This window comes from Ammospiza nelsoni, chromosome 3 (assembly GCF_027579445.1).
Source record: "Ammospiza nelsoni isolate bAmmNel1 chromosome 3, bAmmNel1.pri, whole genome shotgun sequence".
Classification (NCBI taxonomy): Eukaryota; Metazoa; Chordata; class Aves; order Passeriformes; family Passerellidae; genus Ammospiza; species Ammospiza nelsoni.
Window position 1 is genome coordinate 37,040,555 of NC_080635.1, and position 24,176 is coordinate 37,064,730.

At 43.1% G+C, this 24,176-nt stretch overlaps 1 protein-coding gene across 7 annotated transcripts in view; it reads left to right on the forward strand.

Annotated features, from left to right (window-relative positions):
- Window positions 1–8,286: 8,286 nt before the first annotated feature.
- LTBP1 (latent transforming growth factor beta binding protein 1) overlaps window positions 8,287–24,176 on the forward strand; it is a 186,506-nt gene continuing 170,616 nt past the window's right edge. For 2 of the 7 annotated variants that reach the window (XM_059467847.1, XM_059467848.1), the window contains exons 1-3: window positions 8,287–8,926; window positions 9,305–9,375; window positions 23,537–23,825. In XM_059467847.1, the coding sequence (XP_059323830.1) occupies window positions 8,472–8,926; window positions 9,305–9,375; window positions 23,537–23,825 (815 nt within the window). In that variant the 5' untranslated portion in view covers window positions 8,287–8,471. The remainder of the gene's footprint in view (window positions 8,927–9,304; window positions 9,376–23,536; window positions 23,826–24,176) is intronic. The other 5 variants (XM_059467850.1, XM_059467851.1, XM_059467845.1 and 2 more) reach the window with 4 other exon arrangements.

Here is a 24,176-nt window from a genome sequence, read left to right on the forward strand (position 1 = left end):
TACTGAATTGTATTGTCAAGTAGCTGAGATTCACTCTGCAATAAAAATGAATCCTAAATTCTTTCAGAGGGAAAAGGCCCACCTCATTATAAGACTAAGAAAGCCTAAGAAAAGGCAGCAGGTGTGAAAGTTCAGTTTATTAGCCCAATCTTTGAGAAGAGCTAAATCAATTAGTATAAATCTATTCTAGTCTTTGAAAGAGAAATGATAGTAGATGACAAGAGAAGACTGAAGAGCTGTACAATTTTGACTTGGAAAAGCTGCTTTAAATGCTGAAACGCTGAAGATGAAAATGTCATAGTACTTGATGATTTGAACTGTAGAGAATCACAAGAGATTCCTGTAGCCCCTAAAAATGTTATGTATTGTATCTTTCACAAAACAGGCAAACACTCAGAAAAACCACTGGAGGTTTTGCCAGTCAGCACTAAGAACTTACATATGGCTTTTGTTCAGGTTTTCTTAACTGGAGAGGCTTTCTCTCAATTTAAATTGTTGGCAGTCATAATTTCTGATTTTCATAATTGCAGTTGCCTTTAAATCAACTCTGGAAATCATCAAACTTAGAGTCCTGGAGCAGAATCCCTATCCTTGTCAGCTATGGCTACAACTCTACAGAGAATGAGGGGCAACAAACGTTAGTTCAGCTCTGAAGGAGTAAAGGCACTACTTGATTTTAGGTCAGAGACGGACATCAATGTGCTTTGAACAGGAACAGATGAAAAGCTTCTGTGCAGAGGTAGATCATTCCTTTTGTCCTCAGATTACTTCTTTTCAGTTCAAGATTGTATGTTCACTGATGGGTCAAAACCATGGTCCTTGAAAATTTTACACTTGTTTTGGAGGAAAAGGACAGGAATCTGCTTCCTTTTCTTTTTTCCTTTTTTTCATAAAATTTTAAACTGTAATATGAACAAAACACTAGGACCCTGAATCTAGAGAATTTGAATTTTTTGTCTGCTGCTGGCTAAAAGTCAACTCAACCAAAATGAGAAGAAGAGGCTCCATGAGCTGAAGCTTCACACTACAAATGCCTGCTTTCCTGGATGACCCTGTTCTGGACAGATAATTGTTCTTCTCTTTACAGCCCACCTACATGTGACTCAAACTTAAGAGTCTCACTCCCAGACAGGCTCTTTAGCACTGAGGCACATCCTTCAGACTTATTTTTTTCCTGCTAGGAGCCGAAAGCCTCTCTGCCGCTGCTCGTGGTGTGCGCTGCTGCCCGCAATGCGCGCTCTGACAGAGCCGATGTGCAGCCGCGGGCCCGGTGCGTGTGCGCATCTGCCGGGACACCGAGCCCCGGCGGGAGGAGGGAGGCAGGGACGGATGGATGGAGGCTCGGCTGCCCCTCGGGAGCCCGCAGAGGAGCTGCGGTTCGTGACTCACGGACACGGCGGTGTCTGTCTGTCTGTCTGGCGGCGGCACGGCGGCGTGGCCGTGCTGGGCACGGAGCACAAGCCCTCTGCTGTTTGGATGCATCTGCTGCTGCTGCTTTAGGTGAATTACAGTGGCAGGTCTGAAACAATGTGGCGGTCACAGAGATTTGTTTTAAATACAGCTGTTAAAGGAGGATAAAAAATTATTATTTTCATAATCGTGCCTTTTCTTTTTTTCTTGGGCTCAGGTGAATACTGCAAAACTGACTATAACCTGAGAAGGATTCTAATCGAGTAGTCACTCACGTCACTTTGATCTGGCTAATCAGACACCATGTTTGGATTATCTGGCGCACTCAGCCCCTACCTCCTCGGCTAAGCCTCTTTGCTGTAAGGCCGGGCTGGATTTGTATTTTCTCAATGCAGGTGCTGGGCTGATGTGTCTCTCTACTGTTGTGTTACAACCTGCCTGGTGGCAAGATCAGTTCAGACTGTGCCTGGCATCATCTGTGAGCCCAGGTGTTGAGCCTTTTCCTGAGCTCTGCTCATCCCATCCTAGCTCTTCCAATCCTCAATCTCCTTCTCACCTGTAGCCAACACCAGGAAGTTTCTACGTTTTTACCCTGCAGGCTTGCTTCTTGAAACTGGTTTCTGACCAAAATGGGTGGCAGCTGTGCCTGTTTCCACCTGAGGCTGCTTGTTAGGCATGGTGCCACACCTCATCACAGATGCTAATGGTAATTAAGGGTGGAGGGGACCCTCAAAGGTGCTCCTGCTCAGACCAGGCTCAGTGTTCAAGCATGCTGATGCAAAACACGGACACACTACAGTCTGACATTAAACATCTCTGCAGACACGTTTTGCTATTGGAGGAAAAGTGATGGAAATGAAAGCATTTGTTTCACATTTAAAGCAGCATTTTATTGCCTACCTACTTTAATAAATCGGGGAAAAAAAAAAGAAGCTTGTAATTTTCGTTTTGTCATCTTCCATCACAAACCTTGAAGGAGCAGCAGACAGAGAACCTATACACAGTCTCCCAACCTCTAACATTGGTGTTCTGGGAGCTGCTCCAAGTGCATCATGAGAAGTAGTCTGCCCTTTTTTTAATTCAGAGAGCCAGGATCTGCTGCTCTGTGTGCCCAGCTGGTTTTTAAACAATTTTTTACCCTGACAGTCAAGCTCAGGTACTAAACAGGGCTAGGTTCCTGTCTCTGTGACATGCAAAAAACAAGGTTAAACTGGACAGTAGACACCCAAGCTGTCCATCCAGCTTCATCCCAGGCTGTCAGAGGGGGAGACCAACCAGACAAGGCTGTGCAAACATCACCTTTCAGGTTTTTCAGCAGCTGCTGCAGGGGTAATTGTGGCTGGTCTTCCCAGCCTCTTTCCATAGTTTCATACTGCTTCTGTCTGCTTCACTTCCACTGACACTGATTTGCTGGTCTGCCTAGATTATGTAGAATTATGAAAACTTTAAGACATTCTTCAATGCTAATTGCAGTCAGAAGCAGCTTTATTTTATACAGACTCTTTTTCCTTCAGCTTTCAAAAGTCTGAGCAGCACACGGTGCAACACTGAGAAATCACGGTCCATGGCAGAAGTTTATTTTTGTAGAGATTAGTATTCTTGGCATACGACATAGTCACACTGTGAGAGTTCTCAAATATTAGTTATAATATTTACCTTGCTTTTGTGAATAATATGTTAATTTAAACATGTCTTCTCCTAAGGTAAAGTGAAATAATTGTATGTATTTTGTTATTTTTGTGGTCCTTTCCACCTAATTTCCTCTGCAGTTTATTTATTTACAGTGTACATGGGATTGTACAAAAAACCAAACAATTAATCATAAGGAATAGTGTAATAAAAAAGTTCTATAGATATTTTAATTTTTTTGTAGACAAGATGTATTTATCTCCTTGAGAGGAAGAATAATTGCAGCAGCACAGTGTGGATATTTTCATATCTTGAAAAAAATCTTGTATTTCTGAATCAGTTATTTTCCATATGTGAGAATGACTGTGAAACTGCCAAATATTCTAGAATGGATTTCTGCTAGTTTGGTAAAATGGAATTTAAGGCTATACAAATCCACACAACTTCTTTCACTACAGCTATTGTCAGTAACTTATAGAGAGGCCTACTCCTACTTGCCTCAAGTGTGTATTTTGTTGGATATGGTGGTGGTCAGTGGTGACAGACCGGCATCAGACTTTTGCAAAAAAGATCCAACTTTCAGTGTGACTTAATGCAAAGGAAAAAAAAAAATGTCCCTCTTGCAATCTCTTCTGGTAGTAGTCAGAGTGGGAATGATGACCCCCTAGCCCCACTATCATGACTTTGTTTTCTTTTCCCATCCAGACTTGTGGCTCTGGAATATCTGCATGCTAATCTGTCTGCTTCAGAAACTGAGTGCCGCACAGGATCTGTACTGCTCCAAGGTGTGAATTCATATAATGGGCCAAGCTCATCATAAAAGTTCCTTGGCCCCTGAAGAGCTGGTCTGCTTCAGGACCCTGTGGCTGCAGTCAGAGGAGCCAGCAGGATTTGTCACCTGGGCTGTGTGTACAGTGACGCAGCAGGGATGCAGCAGTCCCTGATTGCAGTGCCAGGGGGAGTGTGGCCTTGGGAGACCATGAGTTCTTTCAGACAAGGAGTTTGGGAAGGCACATTCATGCATCTTGGATCCAGCAAATCCAACAAGGGGGAGGCAGAAGGTCAGTTACCCAAGGTAATGTACAGTGAGCCTGGAATTACTGGGATGTGCCAGGTATGGTCATTAGAGACCTCCAAATCACAAGGAAGGTCACCAGTGGTGAATGGGTACAGCAAAGCTCAGCTGCTTCCTTCCAAAGCCTCACGCATCCATCCAGGCCTACTCTGACTATCTGAGTTCCTTGGAAGTGAGTGTAAGTGCCTACATGAATAGAGTGAGCAGGACTTGTCCTTTTCTGAAACATTATTAATGATATTTATACTGTGGTAACACTCAGGAACAGTTGAGGCCTCAGGATATTAGTACAAACTGTAGAGTAATTGCAGTTTCTGCCTGAAGGAACAAACAACAAACAGGGTTGGAAGGTACAGTTCTGTTTGAAAAATAGCATGCAGAAATGATACTTATATCTACATGGTCTTACTCTGCAGATCACATATGCATTCAGAGTCACATGTGACTTACTTTAGTGACATAATAAACACCAATTACTTCTTTTTCCTGCTCTGATGACAGTTAGACTGAGCTGTTTTCTTTTGTTCAAAAGAAGTACTCTCCACATTAGAGTCATGTTACCTGTACAGAGCTATAGCTAAAGTGTAATTTAGACTGCAAAATACAGGACTTTTTTTTCAGATAATTGTATAGTACAGAAAAGGAAAAGAGCAAATACAAGTCTCAAGCTGATTCTCAGCTTACAAGAAATTACAGACTGCTTCTCCTCCTTTAGCTCAAAAGAAGTTTGAAGTAATATTGCTGAAGCTAATGGAGCTACATACTGTAAAAGTTTTCTTAAATAGCCAAAATTGAAGCTAAATACAGCATTTAGCCTTGTCAAACTCTAATGTTAAATGTGAACTTCCAACCCAGCTCTGCTTACAAGCCAAGACTTGCTGCCTGGTGGACCTATGAGATCAGCAGGGCTGTTTACTGACCCCCTAGCTGGACACATCATTCAACTTAGAGCCTGGCTAATGTGGACATGGAGTCACAGGGAGCTGTGGTGGCACTGTGGTGCTCATTGCTGGCTCAGCGATCACCTGTGCTCAGATGGCTTCACCCCCAGCAGAACACAGAGCACATCCTCACTGAAGCATCCTGCAAAGGTCCCTGCATTGCCCTGCAGCCAATGCACCAAGCACATCCTCCATGAGACAGGGCAACAGCTGTTTGATGAAAAGAACAGTAGAGGTGAGTGCTGCCAGCTTTGACAGCTCAAAACTATTGTCCCTCCTCATTCAACTCATGGGACTGACCCCAAGTCATGTATTGCAGTTTAGTTATTTTATTTTGGTTTGAACAATGCTATTTTGGTCCTTCTTATAGATACTCACACTCTCAAACTGGCTTCTCCCCTGTCCATTAAGCCTTTAAACCTTGAGGCAGTTGTGCCATCTCATCAGGGCAGCAGTTCTGCCTCCTGCATCTGTCCTGCTCCCAGCCTTCCAGCCAGCTCTGCCCTTCTCAGCCTCACCCTTTCAGCAGAGCATCCAGAGGTCTGCCCCTCTGGAGGGTGGTGTACAGACTAAGGAACTTTATGTTCCTTATGTCCACCCTTTAGTCACAAACCACAGGGGACAAGAACAGAAACAGTGCAAACTGCTTTCCCAACTCTTCTTCAAATAGAGGGCTGTTCCTGAAAGGTGGTGTGAGGTACTAATTCCTGTTTGTCACTGCTTACTCAAGTCAGTGGCTTTTCCACAGGAGCTGGGGAGGCAGCCAGGGCAGGTTTCCCACAAGCAGTGACACCATTTACTGAAGAATGCTCACAATTTTAGTAGTCACCTGGCTTGATTTTAAAAGGCCAGCATCTGGCTGATGCTGCTCTGTGCTGGATGAACTTCTTGTCCTTTGGAAGCAGAAACTTCTACATGTGAAAAGATTTTGAGCTGAGATTTAGTCTGCAGTGGTGGTACACTGAAGTCCTCTTTCAGCTGTTAAAACTTATGCAGCCAACCTGATGTGTTACTGCAGCCAAACCTGACATCCAAGACCTTGTGGAGAAGAAGGAGGGGGAGGGAGGGAGGAAGCAAAACCAGATAGCAGACAAATGGAAAAGTGTGGATTTCCTTGCTAGAGGGGGGAAAAAAAGAGAACACTGAAAATCAGATCTGCCATGTAAATTTGTGAGGAGTGCTTGACCTCTAGCAATTAATTTCAGATAACACTAAATGTTTTTTCAAGAATGGCTTTATACCTCAGTGATTCTATGCAAGGCATCCACCTTTGTGGCTGTATTTCCCTTAAGGTTCCTTACCACTTGCTGTACAGTAGCCAGTAATACACCACATTTGCCCCCTGCTTGACATGACTTAAACCTCACATTTCTTAAAAGCAACTGGCTGCTGCTGTGGAATGATGCAGTTTTTGCCCTCTGTTCAACAAACCCAGCCACACACAGAGTTGTGATCTCATTCTGGAAAACTTCTGAAGGACAGTGGCCTTGTGCAGAGCAACGATCCTGAGTACCACGTCAGTTTCTCACCACTTACTCAGTCCTTACCTCCCCACACTGGTTTCAAGGTGTTTTTCTGTTCCCTAAATAGTGCAAAACCGGTTAGCGTAGTTGGGATTTACAGTAATTAGCTTTTGGAAGGCTGAGCAGTTCACTTGCTGGGAATGTCTTCCAAGTTAAAAAGACAATAGATGTATACGTTTGCTATGAGAAGAGGCAGTGGTCTCACAGTTATCTTCCCTGCTAACTTCAACCTGGGGCTTGGAAACTTTTAGGCTTTTTCTCAGTTTTTCTCTGAAGCACCACAGAGTTTCATTCTCATTTAATCCACTGTGGATTTAGAATACCAAAGTACTTGTGGTATTTTCTTTTCAAAAACTGGGTTTCAATTCAGACCACTGGAGACACAGGAGCAGAAGACTTTAACATTGATGTGGATCCCTTACACTGTGACTATAGCAAGCTCCAAACTCCCATCTATTTAAAACATCTATTTATTTTTGAGCAGTTTTAAATAGATAAGAACTAAAGAGGAAGGGACTGTTGTGCTCTCAACACTGGCTTTTGCCTAGAATTGAGTACACCTAAAACCCTCCTGCTCCCCTCTGTCTGTGTAGCTGTGCCAAGAGCATTTAAGAGCAAAATCTCGTCAGTTTGGAGCCGGGGTCAGTGTCCTTAAAGCTCTGGAAAAGAGGAGAGCCCTGGGAGGAGGACCTGAATTCCAAGCTATTGGATTTGCAAACTGATTCTCCACAAAGTTTCTTGGAAAGAGCTCGGACACATCAGCTTCTGAGTATTTTAAAAGATGTACCTTCGGGTTATATTGTGAACTTTTTTTGTTTACAGTGCTGAAGGGTGAGATTAGTGAAGACCTACTGGAGAAAAACGTGGGCAGTTTTGCTTATACATTAATTACGAGTATACAATTGTGGTTTGTATTTCATTCTTTACTAATACATACTGCTTTACGAACATTAAGAAAAACAAGGAACAATACAGTCCCTCCTAATCCTGCTAAGAGCAGCCTCTGACTCTCACCAGGCTGAGACGGAGGGATGTGCTTACCTTAAACGTGTGTAAGCGCTTTCATCGAGTCCCCACCTACCGAGTGAGGCACGTATATTACGCTTTGGGGGCTTTAAAGCCTCACCTCCATTGAAATACCGCAGAAAGGTTCAGCTGTTGCCGAAGCACAGGTACGGGCGGCTGTGCGGGCCGGTCCCGGGCAGAGGGCAGCTCGGGTTCCAGCGGGTATTTCCGAGGCTGGCTTAGCGGCGCACACCCCGGAGCTCCGGACCCCTGCCGGCCCTGCCCGCGGTCACCTGGCCCGGCCGGGCCCCCTCCGGCCCGGGAGCGCCCCTGCCGTGAGGGCGGGCCCAGACTGGCTGCGCGGGGCCGGCACCGGGCAGGGGCTCCCTCCGCCCGCCCCCTCCCCTCCGCACACGCTCACTCGCCGAGAAACTCTTAAAGAGGGGCTTGGGAACAGCCCGCACCGGCTCCGGGGCTGTTCTTTACACACGCAGGCAGACCCCTGGCAGCTCCGGCACCGAGACATCTGCTCTCCATTGCGACCACCCCCCTCCAGCAAACACCCTTCCCCTGCTGCTCCTCCTCCATTCCCGCTCCGGCTCGCAGCTCGGCTCGCACCCGCCGCTTCCTTTCTTCCAACGATGTTTTCCTGCTCTACGGGGCGAAGTGTTTGCTGAACTTTCCCAACAGTTTTGGGGGGCGGGCGGGAGGATCCTGAGGCTTTTTTCCTCCTCCGCCCCGCCCGGAGCAGGTTGGGGGGCAGCGAGCGGAGGAGAGATCCGCGCCGCGGGCGCAGGTCGCACGCACCCCCGCGTCCTTTGGAAGAGAGGAAACCCTTGCGCCACGGCTCCGCGAAGTTCGCCGGCTGTAGGGATTCCCGCTGTGGAAATGGGTCGGATCAGATGGGGCTTTCTCTTCCTCCTCCTCGCTGCCTGGGCGCTTTTGTCACCAGGGCTCGCAGCTTCCGAAAAGGGCAGGCTAAGGAGGATCACGTACGTCCTGCAGCCCGGCCGGGGCAGCTCCTCTGCCAGCCGGCAGCAGCGCCCGACCCTCCTCGGGGGGGAGCAGCGGCAGCAGCAGCGCACGTTCAATGTGCAGCTGAACACGCGCTACGGCGGCGGCCCCCCGGAGCGGACCCGGCGGATGAGCAAGCCGGGCAGCGCCGCCGTCCAGCTCCGCTTGGGCCCCTCCGGCCAGGTCCACCCCAACTCCGCCGCTCACGCCTCCTCCTTCGCCAAACCGGCCCGCTTCAGCCCGCGGCTCAAGGCGCCGCCGGGCCCCCACGGCAACAGCAGCGCCGCCCTGCCCCTCCGCCAGAAGCACCAGCTGCCGCCGCTGCCGGGGTAAGGCGCCCTCCTGTCCCGCACGTCCCCCGCCCCACACCGCAGCTCCCGACCACCGGCAGCATCCCGGCCGCTGTCTCCCCTCTGGGAGGGGGGAGAGGGCGGGGGGCTGTCCCGGGCTCCGGGGGCACCACGGCACTACCTGTCCGGGCCCGGCGCCCCGGAGTACCCGCGGCACGTGGGCCGGGCGCGGGGCCAGCTCCCTTATCTCGGGAATCCGCGGCCGGCCCGGCCCGGCGTCAGGCGTCGAGTTCAGTCGGGAGGGTTCGTTCTTCCCGCCTTTTGTCTCCCCGGCCCAGTGCCCGCCCCGCGGCCCGGCTCGGCGTGGGGAGCGGGGCTGCCCCGCCGGACACTGGTCCTTGTTTGCTGTTCCCGCAGGGTCAATGTGTGCGGGGGGCAGTGCTGCCACGGCTGGAGCAAGGCCACGGGCTCCCAGCGCTGCATCAAACGTGAGTAGAGTGCGGGCGGGGAGGGGCGTGGGACTCCGAGACCAGGCTGGCACCTGGCGAGGTGGTGGGGGCTGGCATCGTCTGTGGGCAAAGAGGTGCTGGCTGAGCTACAGAACCCACGGAACAGATCTGACACTCTTTCCATCCTTAAATCCCTCTTTCCTAACCTTCACCTTTGCTGAAGGGTGAATAGTGGGTGTCTCTTGCGTTTATTGGTAGCACAGTGACATTGTTGGAGAGAGTTTTGTGGAGGCTTTGTGTGTGTGAGCATCCCCTCCCCGTCAGTTCTTGGTTTTTAGGAGTCTTCAGAATGGGGGGGCTTAAGATGGTAAAGAATATACCAGAGGAGCACAGGTGGGGAGCAGGGAATTGCCATCTACCCACCCTGTCCCTTCACCAGTATGACACGTGAATGGTCCTGTGCTTACCACACGGAATTTTTGAAGGGCTGAACAACATGAAACAAGTGAGTTTGGTGACGGTAGAGTGATGTACCTTTACTGAGGTAACTAGAAACACAAAATAGGTGCAAAAAATAGCACTGATTGAGCCAGTCCTGCTATGCTCCTGTTGTTCTTTCTAATGGGAGAGTGGAAGAATTTCTGCTACTTTAGGCAAGACTCAGAATGATTGCTAGTGGCTAAACTGGAGTGATGTCATGAGGTCAGGAAAGACTGGAAGGGCATATGTCTTCAGGAAACGCCTGTGAGTATTAGTGAGATTGGGCAGATCTGGGAGTATTGCTGTAGTTCAGCAGGACAGATTGCTGTCCCTGAGAGAGCTGGAGTAAACACTGCTTTCGAGATTTTTTTTTTTCCCCCAATGGCTTTTGTCCCCGTGTGGGATTTTTCACAATAGGGAGCAATCACTTTTGTAATCCTGACTAAGGTCAAGTACCTTTGACCTGCATGGACCTGTTGCTAAGAAGCAAAGACTTTATGACAGTAGTTAAAGACAAAACCTCACCTACTAATCTAGACATGTATTTAAGATATGCTTCTAAATTAACATTTTCAAACACATGCTGCTGTGTTAGGTTAGTCACATTTGCTTAAGACCTTACAAGTACTAGAATGTTTTCCTTCAGCTTACAGTGATATTTTGAGGCTAACTGCAGAGCTTAATAAAAGCCTACCTTAGCTTAAAGACTAATAAAAAAATAAACCTCTTAGTAATTTCAGGACATTAAGTAAACATGTATTTTAGCTGTGCTATTGTCAACCAATTTTATTTTCGCTATTTTGAACAAAACTCAATGTTTTGGTTTTTTTCTTAATGTCTTTTTCTCTGTCTTCTAGTAACTTTCATTTCCAGGCAACTTTTTTGTTTGTAAATTCGGTCATTTTCTTTGCTTTTTGTCCTTTATGGTTTGTCTTTTTCATTTCTCTGTTTATCACTTATCTTTTCTTTTTTATTGCCTTTTATTTTTAGAGTCTTCAGTAAGGACCAAGGCAGAAAATTGGATTTTTATGTGATAGCTGTGTAGAATTTAATTTAAATCCATTAATTACTTGGCTAGTTCTTACAGTTACTGGAGGAATGGAGTAACAAAGTTAAAAGAAAGAAAGGTGGGAGGATTTTCTCTGATATTTGTGCCTCTGATATTAGGTTCTCCATAGCATTAAATATTCTTATTCTCTGCTCTGATGCTTCTCTAATTCCTCCTAGCAGTGCTATAATACACTTGGCTTGGATTTGCTCAGTTTCACCCCTCTCTTGGCAGGCCAAGGGAAGCACTGAATGTACTGAAGTTGTCTGTTTTGTAACTTAGGCAAACCATGAGATAGCATTGACTTGATTCAGCTCACAGTCATAAAAGCCAGATATCACCTTTTCTGGAAGCTCCTGATGTTCCTTTCAGAAGAAAAGAAAATTATAACTGAACAACAGTTAACTCCTTTGTTTCCCTAAAATTATAAGTGAGTTTTTAAAATTCAGATAGCAGGCTCTGTTGGTTGTGAATGCCTTATTGCAGCAGTGGATTAACTGTGCCACAGATGCTGGCACACCTGAGCTGACTTGATGCAAAGTTGGTTTGATTCTGTCAGGGTTTATTAGTTCAGGCTCAGTATCACTTTAATAAGCTATTTAGTCTCTAGGGCCAGATTTTATTCTTTTGCATGGTGCAAAGCCTGAGTTAATAAACCCCAGACCCATACTGGCTCTTTCCAGAGCTAACTTCCATTTGTCTGCATCGTGCTTCCAGAACCAGAGTGCTGAGAGCCAGCTCTGATCAGCGAAGTTTATTAGCTCAGGTGTAATCCCAGGCAGGAACAAGCAGCATGTGTTTCTGCTCTGCTGCACCTGTGTGAATAAGCCTGCCTGGAACCCTCAGAAAGAGGGGGTGAAGGGCAGAGGTCTGCTCTTGCAGCCAGGCTGCCTTCCCTTCCCTTTGCCTTGCTGGGTGGTGTTTGCCAGCCCTGCTTTCTCACGCGGGAGGCTCTGGCTGCCGTTCCCTTGGGTGACTTCTGTCCCAGCAGCCTGGCTGGGAGCAGTGGCAGCCACGTCCCTTTTCCCTCAGCAGCAGCCACAGGAGGTGTTTGAAATGTCTCTGTGCAGGTCAGAGGGCAGCATCTGGATGGAAGAGGCAAGGGAACTTTGTAAGTACTTTTATTTAAACTTAAGTCTGGAGCTGAGCTGCCTGTTGTGTTTACATTTGTTCATGTTCTCTTGGAAGCCTGACAGTCCTTGGAAGGTGAACTTCTGTCTTTCTGTGAACTGTATGAGAGTGCCTACCATATCCAGTTTAGACATGTAGGGTTTTCCCCCCTCTGTCCCTCATATTTCAGTTTTACGTTGTAAAGTTTTAAGAACTTTTTTCAAACTCAGAGTGACTTAAATTATGAAGAGCTGCATCATTCTAATTAAAAAAATTAAATGACAACACTCAGCGTTAGAAGTATTCAGAATTGCTTTATGCTGGGCATATGATGCCTAACAATCAAAACCAACCTTTTTGAAGCTTTCAGAACATCCACCTTTGGGTAAAGACAAAGGTGGGAAAAACTGAACCACAACAGTAAACATCTTGGAAAGTCAGAAGCACGTGAAGGGGTTTAGGACAAAGATTGTCTTCCAGTCGTAGTTATCATAGGTTATAATCTGTGCAAGTGCAGTAATGAGATACCACTGAGGCTGGAGACACCATGTTTTGTTAGTACTTGTTGCATAACAGAGCTTTTTAGAAACATTAATTAGCTCTGTAACATGTCTCTAAGGCAAGTAAAGCTTAGAGAGTGGGGTTTTTATTATTTCATTTATGGAAATGAAACCAAATGTGGTCTTAGACAAGTTATAACAACTGTCAGGAAGGGCTGGAAATCAGGAGTTCCCACCACCCAAATGTGTGTTTATCCTGTTGAAATCTGTTGTCTCCGACTTCGTTACTTACTACTAAACTTCTGTTAGTTAAAACTACTTCTACAAAATTTGCTCTTCTGCTTGTTCTGGTTTTGTTTGCTTAATGGTATAAGGAGCTGTTTTTCATGTTGGGAACGTAAGAGAAAATTGCATATTGTATGGAGAATCTGATATCTTAAAGAGATAAATGAGAAGATCTACCTTGTAGTAGTAAACCCCTTGTAAAATGTATAATATGTTTTGTCTGGAGTATTAATAGCAGTTGTTTGTGAGTGACCTCAGTGTAAACTGGATGGTTAAAAAAATGGAAGGCGCCTGCAGTTTTTAATGGCATGAGTTCCTTACTGCAAAGGTACAAGAAAGGCTCATAGGGCAAAGAGGTGAGGAAGTGGGTTTTGGAGGAACACATTCAGAATAAATTTCCTATAGGGAGATAAATTGCTGTCTTTGTAGAACCCAGGTGTGCCATCATCGTCATCTAAGATTAAAAGAGTATTAAGGCTTTCTTAGCTGAAGGTATCGTGTGTTTGCAAGCATGTATTCCATGCATAGGGCTAGTACTTTGGTGTTTTAACTGGATTGAATTCTATGAGTTTGATCATGAGCTGTCTGTCATGTCCTTGGGCACTTTGGGAAGGTCATCAGAAAATAAGAAAGCAGTCTGTTGGCTTTTTCTTTGTATTAAAAGATTATCTTGAAAATTCTCTTTTAAGAAAGACTGCCTGACTCAATGTTAAATAAAGACTTAGAGAGATTTAATTTATTTTTCAGAATAGGAAAATACACAACAGTAGATACTTGCTGCTGTAGAGGCAGGAGACTAGAAGGCTGTGAGAATACTTGCCCTGAGGAAGGGTCCCCTTGTTCAGTTTCTGAATTTGCTTGGCCTCTGCCTGTGCCCTGCTGTTCAGTTTGAGCCACCTCCTCCCTGAAGTTCCAGAGCAGCACTTCTGGCTGTGGCTGAGTAAGCATGCTCCAGCTCTGTGTCTCCTTCAGGACATGGCACCTGACAGTGTGACCAGGGGCTCCAGATCACTGGGATGGAGCGTGCCCTAAGCTGCTTCCAAATTGTGCTTCTGAATTTCTTGGGGAACGTGAGGGAAAGATTGCAGCTTAGGTCTTATCCTGGAATAGGGTTAGGATCCAAGCCTGGAAACTTAGAAATATATGTGAGTCCTCCAGTTTAGATGTAAAACTCTGGATCACTAAACATTTTAGTATGATTTGCCTGGAATCTCTTTTTGTGCCTTCAGTTCAGCTCCTAGAAAGGGATATTCAGGAGAGCTGTTCTTTTCATCATTGGAACTGAGTACTTCAAATGTTTGCAGCTGTGCTTTTTGGTGGTTTTCTGGTCACAACCAGTTCCTGAGGCTTGTGCTTAATCAGTTTTGTGGCTTTGAGTTTTACCAAGTTCTGTTTATTTACATTGTGTATACAAAGCCTAACTATAACATACTGTCCCCAAATGTTGTTTCTTCTCATTCTAAGACCATCATCTCAGTAAAAGCAATACCAATCTCCTTCAAATTATGTCTAAATCAAAATTTAATATCTGAGTTTTAAAGAGACAAACTACTTTGACCCATGTGACTGACCTATATGTTAGTCCTTTTTGATCTATCTATCCTTTGATGTGGTTTTTAAACAATTCAGAGTTGAAAAACCAAATGTTTGAGAAGCTTGGTTTTGCCTTTGCTGTGCTTGCTACTGTAATATGTAAATAAAACTTTTGAATTTCATGGACAGGAAATGGGCTTTCATAGTGGGAAAGCGCTTGTTAGGCCTTGCTAGTAATTCTTCTCTGCTTTATTTTTCACTTACTGCCCTTGGGAAGGGGATGGAATGACAGGGTCCAAATTCTTGTGGTCTTTGTCTACATTAGCATTAGCAAGCACCATGGAGCTCATCTATAGACAAAAAACCCTTTGGGTTTGATGACCTAAGGCCCAGGGCATGTGAGTTGCAGGGCTTAGTGCTTTATTTGGGGCAAGGTGTAGTCTGGTCTTGTGGAATGAACACCAATATGAGGCTGAAATACATTAGGTGCGTTCTTGGAGTGCTCACGTTTTGAGTTTTGCTTTTTATTATTTAGATATATTTTTTTCTTTGCATCTTAAAAGAAATAGAGTGCACACACCTGAAGATGGTCCCACAACACAAACCAAACCTCTGTAAGTGCAGTTGGTATGACAGCTTCAGGAGAGGCTGACCCAAACCAGCAGAAATGCAGACTTTGAGCACAGTGTCTGTCTCCTGGCCATGGTTGGCAGCCAACCTCCCTCCTGTGAGACCCAGCTGTGAAAGAGCTGTGAGAAATGGGGGAGCTGTTAGCTGCTGCCTCCTCTATACATGACCATACCATGTGGCATTCCCTCATTTTGGTGAGGAAACTTAAGTCTGCAATTAGTATGAAGTGAAACCTACCCAGCCTTCTCTTTGTGAGACACTGGGGACTTTACTGGAAACAAGCTCATAATGGTACATGGTCTGTTTCATACAAATACTACAAGTGTGTATAGAATTAAGACAGAACCAGAAAAAAGAGAACCTTAAAAGAAACTTGTCAAGATGTTGTGCTCTCACGCTGGAGCAGATGGCAGATTGATAGTGAACTTGTTCAGCTCATTGCAGCAGTTAGTGTTAACAAAAGAAGCAGGACCTGCAGTAAAATTGTGGTAAATGTACAGTGGATAAAAAGTCCTGAACGCTTCCCTTGTTAATAGAGAATCATAATGAACACAGAAAACTGAAGTGTTTTGGTTTTATATTGTTTCCCTCCCTTTCAGTTTGTTGGCTGTTTGTTTTCAGTGTATAACTTGGAAGTGGGGAAGAAAGTTGTGTATGTGCCAGGGAAAGCTGTGGTTCATCCCTCAGTTGTGCACTGCCTGGTTCTGCATGTGTGTAGGAACAAAATGATGTATTGACACAGAAGTGATGCTTTGATACTCCCAGGAGTAGTCTTACACCTCTCTCCTTAGAGCTTCTCTTCCTGAGCATGGAGAAGGGAAGAGCTGGAAGGGAGCATGCTGCCGTCTCCTCCTGTCCTGCAAAGTGGCTTTGTGTTTGGGATCAGTGAGCCTCCCAACCTTGGGAACAGCAGGGCTGTAGCGAGGTGTGGGGTTCTGCTCTCTGTGAGGCCTGGAGAAAATGCAGCCTTCACCTCGAAGGGCTGCTGGTGCCAACTGATCCTGCCTTAAAGGAAGCTTGGATTGCCTGGGAGCTCTAGGATTTGTGGAGGGTAGATGAAAAGGGGCACACACACTTCCCTAAACTGTCTCCCTGTTCAAACTCTGGAGTACTGGGTGTTAACAGATTTTTGATTGTTTGGGTGGCCAAATCAGTCCATGCTCTGTAACTGATACGTTAGTTGTTGGACTGATGTTGGGCTGGGTTTGAGGTTTCTTTAGTTGGCTTTTTGTTCTGCCTTTAAAAGCAGCAGTACTTATGTAGCCTAGTTTATTCCTAGAAAATAGACCCTGTGCTAAAGAAAGCAAGCAGATCTTTAGCATTTCTCCACATTCGTGACTGCACACACAGGGGAAAGAAACATGTTACATTTAGTAAGGGCAAGATGTTCATTTAAATACAGAGCTAAAAATAGGTCTGCTTGGGCATGTTCTTTTTTTTTTTGTGAAGTGCAGATAGTAATCCCTGCATGTGGGAAATTGTTTTGTGTCCTATGGCAAGATTTGGGTTTTTTTATAATTGAGGTCAGGTTTTTATTATCCCTAGATGGCAGTTTAGGCCTGGAATTTCAGAGAAGTTCAACCGAATTGTGCACTCTTATTGAGAATTGGTTGAATTTAGGGAAAACTTCATTGTACTTACTTGTTTGCTACTCTACTGTAATTAATAGTTTTTTTCTCTAGTATTTCTCTTTTTTGTAACACTTCAGTTGTCTGAATCCTGCATCCAGTTAAATATTTCCAGTTGCTTTTTTACTGAGCTTGACTTAGTTTGTTCAGTTTCCTGCAAATTTATGATGAAGGATTTTGTAACAAAATAAGTAAGCACTGTACTGAGAAATGTTAAGAGAATTAAAAAGGATTGCATACTGGAGTGTTAACCACTCAAGCAGCAAAAATAGTGTGTAACATGTGAATCTGCCGCTTTCCTTGGCTTAGTCCATTCTGTAATGAACAATTTTCATTTTTATTTGTGGGCACTGGAATGATAAAGGGATTTGTAGCATGTGAAATGTTTGTCTTGTCAGAATATGCATAGTTATGATCTCTTAAAATTAAATACTTTAAAATGTCTCTCAGATTGTACAGTCTTAAATATTTATATTATATCAACTCCAGTAAACACAACATGAATGAAAATGCCAAGTATGAAACAGTGTGTTATATATTCTTGCTGCTGATAGAATTATGCATCCTTTTGCTGAAGTTAAGCTTTTGAAGTATTTGAGTACAGTTGCTATTCAGTTCTGCTGAGTCTTGGCATTCAGAGATTATACAATGGAGATACATAGAATAAAATATTAGTAAAGTACACTATGTTGCCTTTAGGTTGAGAGAGAAGCTGTTTTTTTATGTGTTTGTTTTAAAAGAAATATGTATGCTAAAAGGATTGTTTTTTGTTTCCCTCCCTTCCTGGAGGTCATGTTTACATGCCATTGTGGGAATGAATCTGATGGTTTGAAGTGGACAGCAAAGAATTCCAACACGTGCTTTCATTTGAAATATATTTAGGGAAAGAATTCCTTAAGACCATATAGTTATGATAAAAACAAGTTCCTGTGTAGAAAGACACAGATGGTTGCAATACCACCTCTATGAGTTGTGTAGAGGTCATACAGGTTTTCTGCAGTTAATGTAGTTTCTTAGGATTGTATAAAAGTAATTTCAGCTTTTTTTTTCTTAAATAAAATGGTTTTACAGCAAGGTTGTATGACCCTTGTTGCTAATTCCTCTCTCCTTCATTCTCAATGAATGTTTAGAATTTTTGCATATATTTTTGGTAAACTTTTCAATTTTTGAAACCTCTTTGGTGTGAGATACCCAGATAGAGAACTAGATCCCAGAAAAGCATTAGCTTCAGTGAACTTTTGGGTTTCTAGACTCCAGTTGCATCCTCAGTCCTGACGATGACTTCATACTTAAAAGGGTATTCAGAGTAAAAGCAAATAATTAAGTGGTGAGCTAAGCAGTAGGGTAGTTCAGAGAACAGGAAATTCTATAAAAACATTGCTCTTCTTCAGGATGTCAGCACCACATTCAGATTTTTCTGAGGCACACTGAAATATGCCTCTTTGCTTTCAGAACCCACAACTTTTTGCCTTCCAAGGAAAGCACTTCACTGCTTTTCTTCTGGAATCGGTGGGGGATCATCACTCTGTCTTTCAACCCAGCAGGAGTTAAAGGTGCCTTTGTATCACAGCTTTTTGTTTAGGATGTGCATTCAACCAAGATGAGCTTTGGTTTGGTTTCCTCGTGTGTTTGAGGAATAAAAATCTTGCATTCATGCAAGAAGGCAGTGTTTGTTATGCCTTTAGCAGTGTTCCTGTGTTGCATGTAAGGAAACTTGAAAACTCTGCCCTCAGCACACACGTATCCATGTCATAGTGTTGGTTTTTTCCCTTTCTGTAAACTTCATGCATGCTTCATTTCTCAACCATTTTGTGCTGGAATCTGAAACAGCTCTATGCTTAAAATCCTCTTTCCAATTGCTGTATTTTCTATTATTTGCCCTCTGGCATGTATTGTGCCTGACAGGATTTACACACTCCTGTGGGAGAAGTTGATACATACTGTGCCAATGTGCACGGTGGTGAAATTTGTTTAAACTGCTGCTGAGCTATTATGTGTGCTCAAATGGAGGAAAAAAAAAGGTAAATTTCACGTGGAAAAAGAAAGAAACATGGTAGATGGGTGCATTAGAAATGGCATAAGACTCACAACACTGTTATAGCCAATTGTGTGGAAGTATTAGAAGTTCAGGAGTGACATTGAAAAATGTTTGTGGTCATTTAAGTACAAACCAACAGCAGTTGCTTGTTAAAGGAAGGAAGCTTGTTAAAGGAAGGTGGAGCTGAAGCTAAAAGGCTAGAAACTTGGGTGCAGAAAACTTTTGGCATATTTAAATTGGTTTATTGTGAGTTTCTCACTGAAAAATATATTTTTGTGATTTTTTTATTCTCCACAGGGAAATAAACTTGTAAATATGTTGTTACTTTTGAGTAGGTGAAGTGATTAGCATAGGAATGAGATTGTAATGATCTTAATCCAAGAATGAGCATTAGTTTAATATTACTTTAATAGAAACATTTTTAGGACAAGTGGAGTCGGTTATACTTGTATTTTGATTCATTTGAAGGGAAAAATATAAATTTTTATCTAAACTCCTTCCATAAATGACAGCATTTTATGCTTACTGGTTCCAAATAATAAATTATACGTGATTTGGAATGTATTGAAACTAATTACATTCTATGTACTTCTACATGTATATGTAGAAGTTTTAAAATATTTATGTGGTTTGAAACTATTATAAATCTTTTATTTTAGGTCTTACTTCTGCAAATATTTATATACACTTTAACTGTAATAACACGAGCACATGGACTGAAAAGTGTGTATGTATAGATCAGTCCCAAACCAACATAAGATGTTTTGGAAGGGGTGTGTATAAACCTAATGTTAATGTTATTTTACCCTTTTCTGAAAGGATATCACAAGTACAACCATGCTGGGCCTGATATGCATTTATCAAAGCCAGTAGTAGTCTGTCTGAGAGAGTGGTGAGCATTGGTTGATTAGGGAAAGATGTATTACAAGGATGAACATTTTGGGCTTTCTGTGACTTAGGTACTTCTGAAGCAAATGTGTCACTTGACTTTATTTTTAATTGATACAGATTATGTGGTCTTAAAACATAAACCAACCCAAGACAATCCTGGTTCCTTCCCCACTGTATTGGGTCTGGCTGAGCTGGGGCTGTGCTTTGCATTGGTACCTGGAAAGGTGTTGGTAACACTCCAGGCTTTTGGCTACTGCTGAGCAGCCCTGGCACAGCACCAGCAATGATTCCCAACATTCCCTTCCCCCCATCAATAGGCTGGGGGTGGACAAGGTCCTGGGAGGGGACACAACTGGGACAGCTGACCCAAACTGACCAAAGAGATATTGCTTACCATATGGCATCAGCTCAGATAGAAAAGCTAAGGAAAGGTGAAGAAACAGAGGGCATTTGTTATTTACAAAGCTTGCCTTCTGATGCAACCCCTATGCATGCTGAAGCCCTGCTTCCTGGGAAGTGGCTGAACATCACTTGCTGATGGGAAGTAAAGAATAAGCCTGTTTTTTTTTTTTCTCTTTACTTGGGTGCCCACAAGCCTTTTCTTTAGTAAACTGCCTTATCTCAACCTATGAGTTGTTTTTGATCTTATTTTCTTTCCCCTGTCTAGCTGGGGACTGATAGAGCAGCTTAATGGACACCTGGCATCCAGCCCAGGTCAACCTCACCACAAACCATACTTCTGGAAAGTGAGGGAAGGTTGGCTGTATTGTCTATGCCTGGCCTTTCAATGTGGCCAACTTCCATGGCACAGCAAATTTTGGGTGTTGCAGCAAAGTAGCTCAAAGAGCAGATCTGTCAACCTCTGACAGAAAAATCTATGGAGACTTATTAAGCAAAAAACCAGCACTCTTGCTCAGGAAGTTGCTGAGCCTCTAATTCATAAAAGCTGTAGTGGCATAAATTTTTATTGTGTCTCACCCTGTCCTTAAGCATCCACCTTAGGCATTGAGGGAGAACACTCCACTTAAATGGATCTTTAATCTGACCCACTAAGCTTAGTCTCATTATTTGCATCTTTGCCAAGCTCCATTTTGAATTTCCAGTCATGACCTCCTTGAATTGAATAGGATGAAGTCAATTGCCTTTAACAGCAGTATATTGGCCTGCTTTTCAGTTTTGAACTTAATACTTCCACGCTGCAGGTTTTGGAACCTTAACTTTGTGGAAAATTCTGGTGTTTTCAGTTTTATGGGCCATTATTGTTGTCTTCAAACAAAATAATTAGGTCATTCATTTGGCACACTACAGCTGTCTTGAATGTTTTAGAAACTAAACTGCTGTATTATGTCAATTAAGATGTTCATTTTAATTCTTTCCTAAAACGTGATCTTTTATCCAGTTTTGTGATCTTCTATTATGCAACATTAATGAAGGACCTCAGTCAAAAGGTTCATTGCTGTGAAGATTTAATGGGTGGGGTTTTCAGCCTGTTGTCACTGGTCTTACAACGTAGTTGTTGGATCTCCTGGTGGTTCTTTTGTTAAAGGCCAGTTAGAGTAATGCAGTTTGTCCTGCAGAACATTTGCTTCGTCTACATGTAATGTGTTTCAGGGTTTACTTTACTGTCCGTGAAGTAACAATGTTCAAGTCTGTGTGGGCAAAAAAGATGAGGTAATTTCAAAACAGGTTCTGTTTTTAGCTTTACAGTTTTAAATTCACTGCAGCCTTCACTTTAATCAGTAGAAACTCAAGGTTGTGTAGGCTTCTGAAGCACCACTTTGGTTCTTAACTACAGGAAAACGAGTTGCAGTCTTTCCAGGGTTGTCTTTTGTGTATGTATACATTGTTACTTCACTTTTGGGAGGAGATATGCCATAATCAGTGTCCTAGCAGAGTGGGTGTTTTTTCACACTGACTTTTAGTGTGGTCTTCTTAGCTTACTTCAGTGTTGAGTCATTGGTTTTTAAATATTTTCTTGAGAAACTTAGAGGTTAATATAGGCACATGTCCACAAATCTCCACAAATATATGAATGGCTTCTTAATGTAAAAATAGGACTTTTGAAAGTCTTGCTTTTTTAAAAGAATTTTTTCTAAAGCACTCACAACTGGGCCCAAATTCTTTACTGTGATTTTTGCACATTTCACACTGATGACCCAGGTGATGGGGTCACTCTTCTGGTCTTAAGAGTCTCCAAAGCCAGTGAAATTTAATTAGAATTTCAGGCTTCTGAATTTATTTTCCAAAATGATTTATTTTGGTCATGTACATATAATTGAATTTTCACTGTTTCTAGCAAAATCTGAGTTTTAAAATAAGGCACAGGGAAGACTTGGCTTATCTATTACAGCATATGCTTGTTGCAAATCCCCTCTCAAGTTTTCAGTGAAAATGGTCTTCAGTCTTCCAGTAAAGATGAGACAGAGTCTCAAAAATAAACCAGTAGAAGTGAGCAGATGATACTTTTGTGTTGCCGGGGAGGTGTATAATATACATTTAAGGTAAATATATGAGAAAGAAGAGAACTTTCACATGGAGGGGAAAAGTGTAAGTGAAAAAACCCCATGCAAAACTCAGGTTTAAGTTACAGGGCAATTCTGGTGCTGTGTGCAGTTGGTATATATATGATACATTTGCCAGTGGATAAAATAGGCTTCCAAATTAACACAGTCCCATTCTAATGAGTTAATTCATATATATTCTTGTGCATTTAATTTATTTTTACATATAGAAGAATGTATCATAACTTCATTGAAGTGTCAAGTACTCTATTTGGGCCAGGGTTGTGGACTGATTTTTGTTCAGTTGGATGTATCTGAATATGGTGCAGAATCCCATGTTATAGTTCAAGATATTATCTTACCTATTCTAGTAAAAAAATTATCACCTGACATAAACTTTTGTTGATATTAAAAGATCATTAACAATATTAACCATTTGCTTAGTTTGTAGGAACAAAGTAGCTCAGCCATGTTTTTCTCTTATACGTGCTTCATTGTATGCCATCTTTAATGCGAATAATGAAACTTTTTTTTGCTTTAATATTAAGTTGTGTCCTTTAGATAAGATAATTAATTTGTTTTGCCATCTTTATGTGATGCAAATTTCACTATCCAAAATAAATCCTCAAGGTAGACGTGCCTTTGCAATATTATGTATACTTATAGTCCTCAGTTGCTTTTGCTTTTCTTCCTCCCTCTGTTTTTTGGATGGGATTTGCTGCTCCTCCCAGTTTCTTGTTCATTCAGAGTGGAGTTGGTACTGCATTATCTGGGTGTACAAGCTGGGTGTTGAGTTAGGCTGGTTATTCAGACTCCCTCTGTAGTCACTAGGTAGAGCAAGGCAAGGCAGTGTAATCAATCCTCTCTGAAGGCCAAGTGTGTTTTAAAGAATCTGATCCCTTTTCACTGATGGCACAAAGAACCTATAGAAGCTGGTTTGGGATAATCACAAGCACCTGTCTGTTTCTTCCTAGGTGTAGCAATGTCTTGGTAGCAGCAGCTCCCATCTCCTGTGTTGTTACAGTGGGGTGGGTTACTGCAGGGAATGTCATTTGGGTTTTAGAGGGGGAAGGGTTGAATTGCTTCACACATTTTGGTGATCTATAATGTGGCTGTAGGGATTCATTCTAGGTACCTATGCAGCATCTGATTTTAAAATAGTGGTAAAATCGTGCCAGCCTGGATCAGTAGTAGAATTGTGTACCTGTGCAGTACTGTTTCATCAGATGCGGTTTGGGTTTTTAAAGTATGAGGAGAAGGGATGCTGAGCAGAAAGGAGGAAGATTTGAAATAATGCTGTATTTAACTAGTGCATTTCCTATTTTTCATATCCAGCATTTTACTTTTTGAAGTTGTTAAAATTTTGTGCATGTCTGCTGTGCTAGAATCAGTAAAAGCTGTGCCAACTTGTATATTATCTTTTGTGGAGCTTAGCAATATTGCTCTCCCCTACTCCAGTTAACATTAACAATTAATGCCTTTTTTTATTGTGGGGAGGGTTTGCATTTTCCTTCCTGCTTTGTTTCACAGGTACTTTTTAAAATGTCTTTCCTCAGCGAACTGTGCACCACCGTGCCAAAATGGAGGGATGTGCCTGCGACCCCAGCTTTGTGTGTGCAAACCAGGCACAAAAGGGAGCTCCTGTGAGGATACAGGTGTGCAAGACACATCTTCCCCTGCAGGCCGGAGCCCCGCTGTTCCCCCGTGGCCCATACCCCAGCAGGCTGCCCAGCAGACCTTCTCCCAGAAGGTGCAGGTCCCACCCAAGGCTGGCCCCATGGCTCAGATGGCATTCACAATCAAGCAGAAGCCTCCTGTTGGGTTAACTCAGCAAATGCAGCCACAGTAAGTGTTTTCTTTGTTCTCAAAGAAGTTCAGTATGTCAGATTTATAAAGCGTTCTTCCTTGCAAATGTTTTCAAAAAATCATACTTGGAAACTGTCAGATTTTTTTAAAACAGCTTCTTGTTTTAACTGTAACATTTCAGTGGATGCTTAGACTGTTATTACTTATGAGCCAGATTTCCTTACCTGAAGAGAATTTGATATCAGTCCCATGATATCAGTCAGCTTCTGTTTTCCTTAGAATGATACTGCTGTACTAGTTTTGGAGGAATTAATTCCTAATTTATACCCATGACCTTTTGAGTTGATCCTAGAAACAAAGTCTGACATGGAGTTCTAACACATTGTGTAA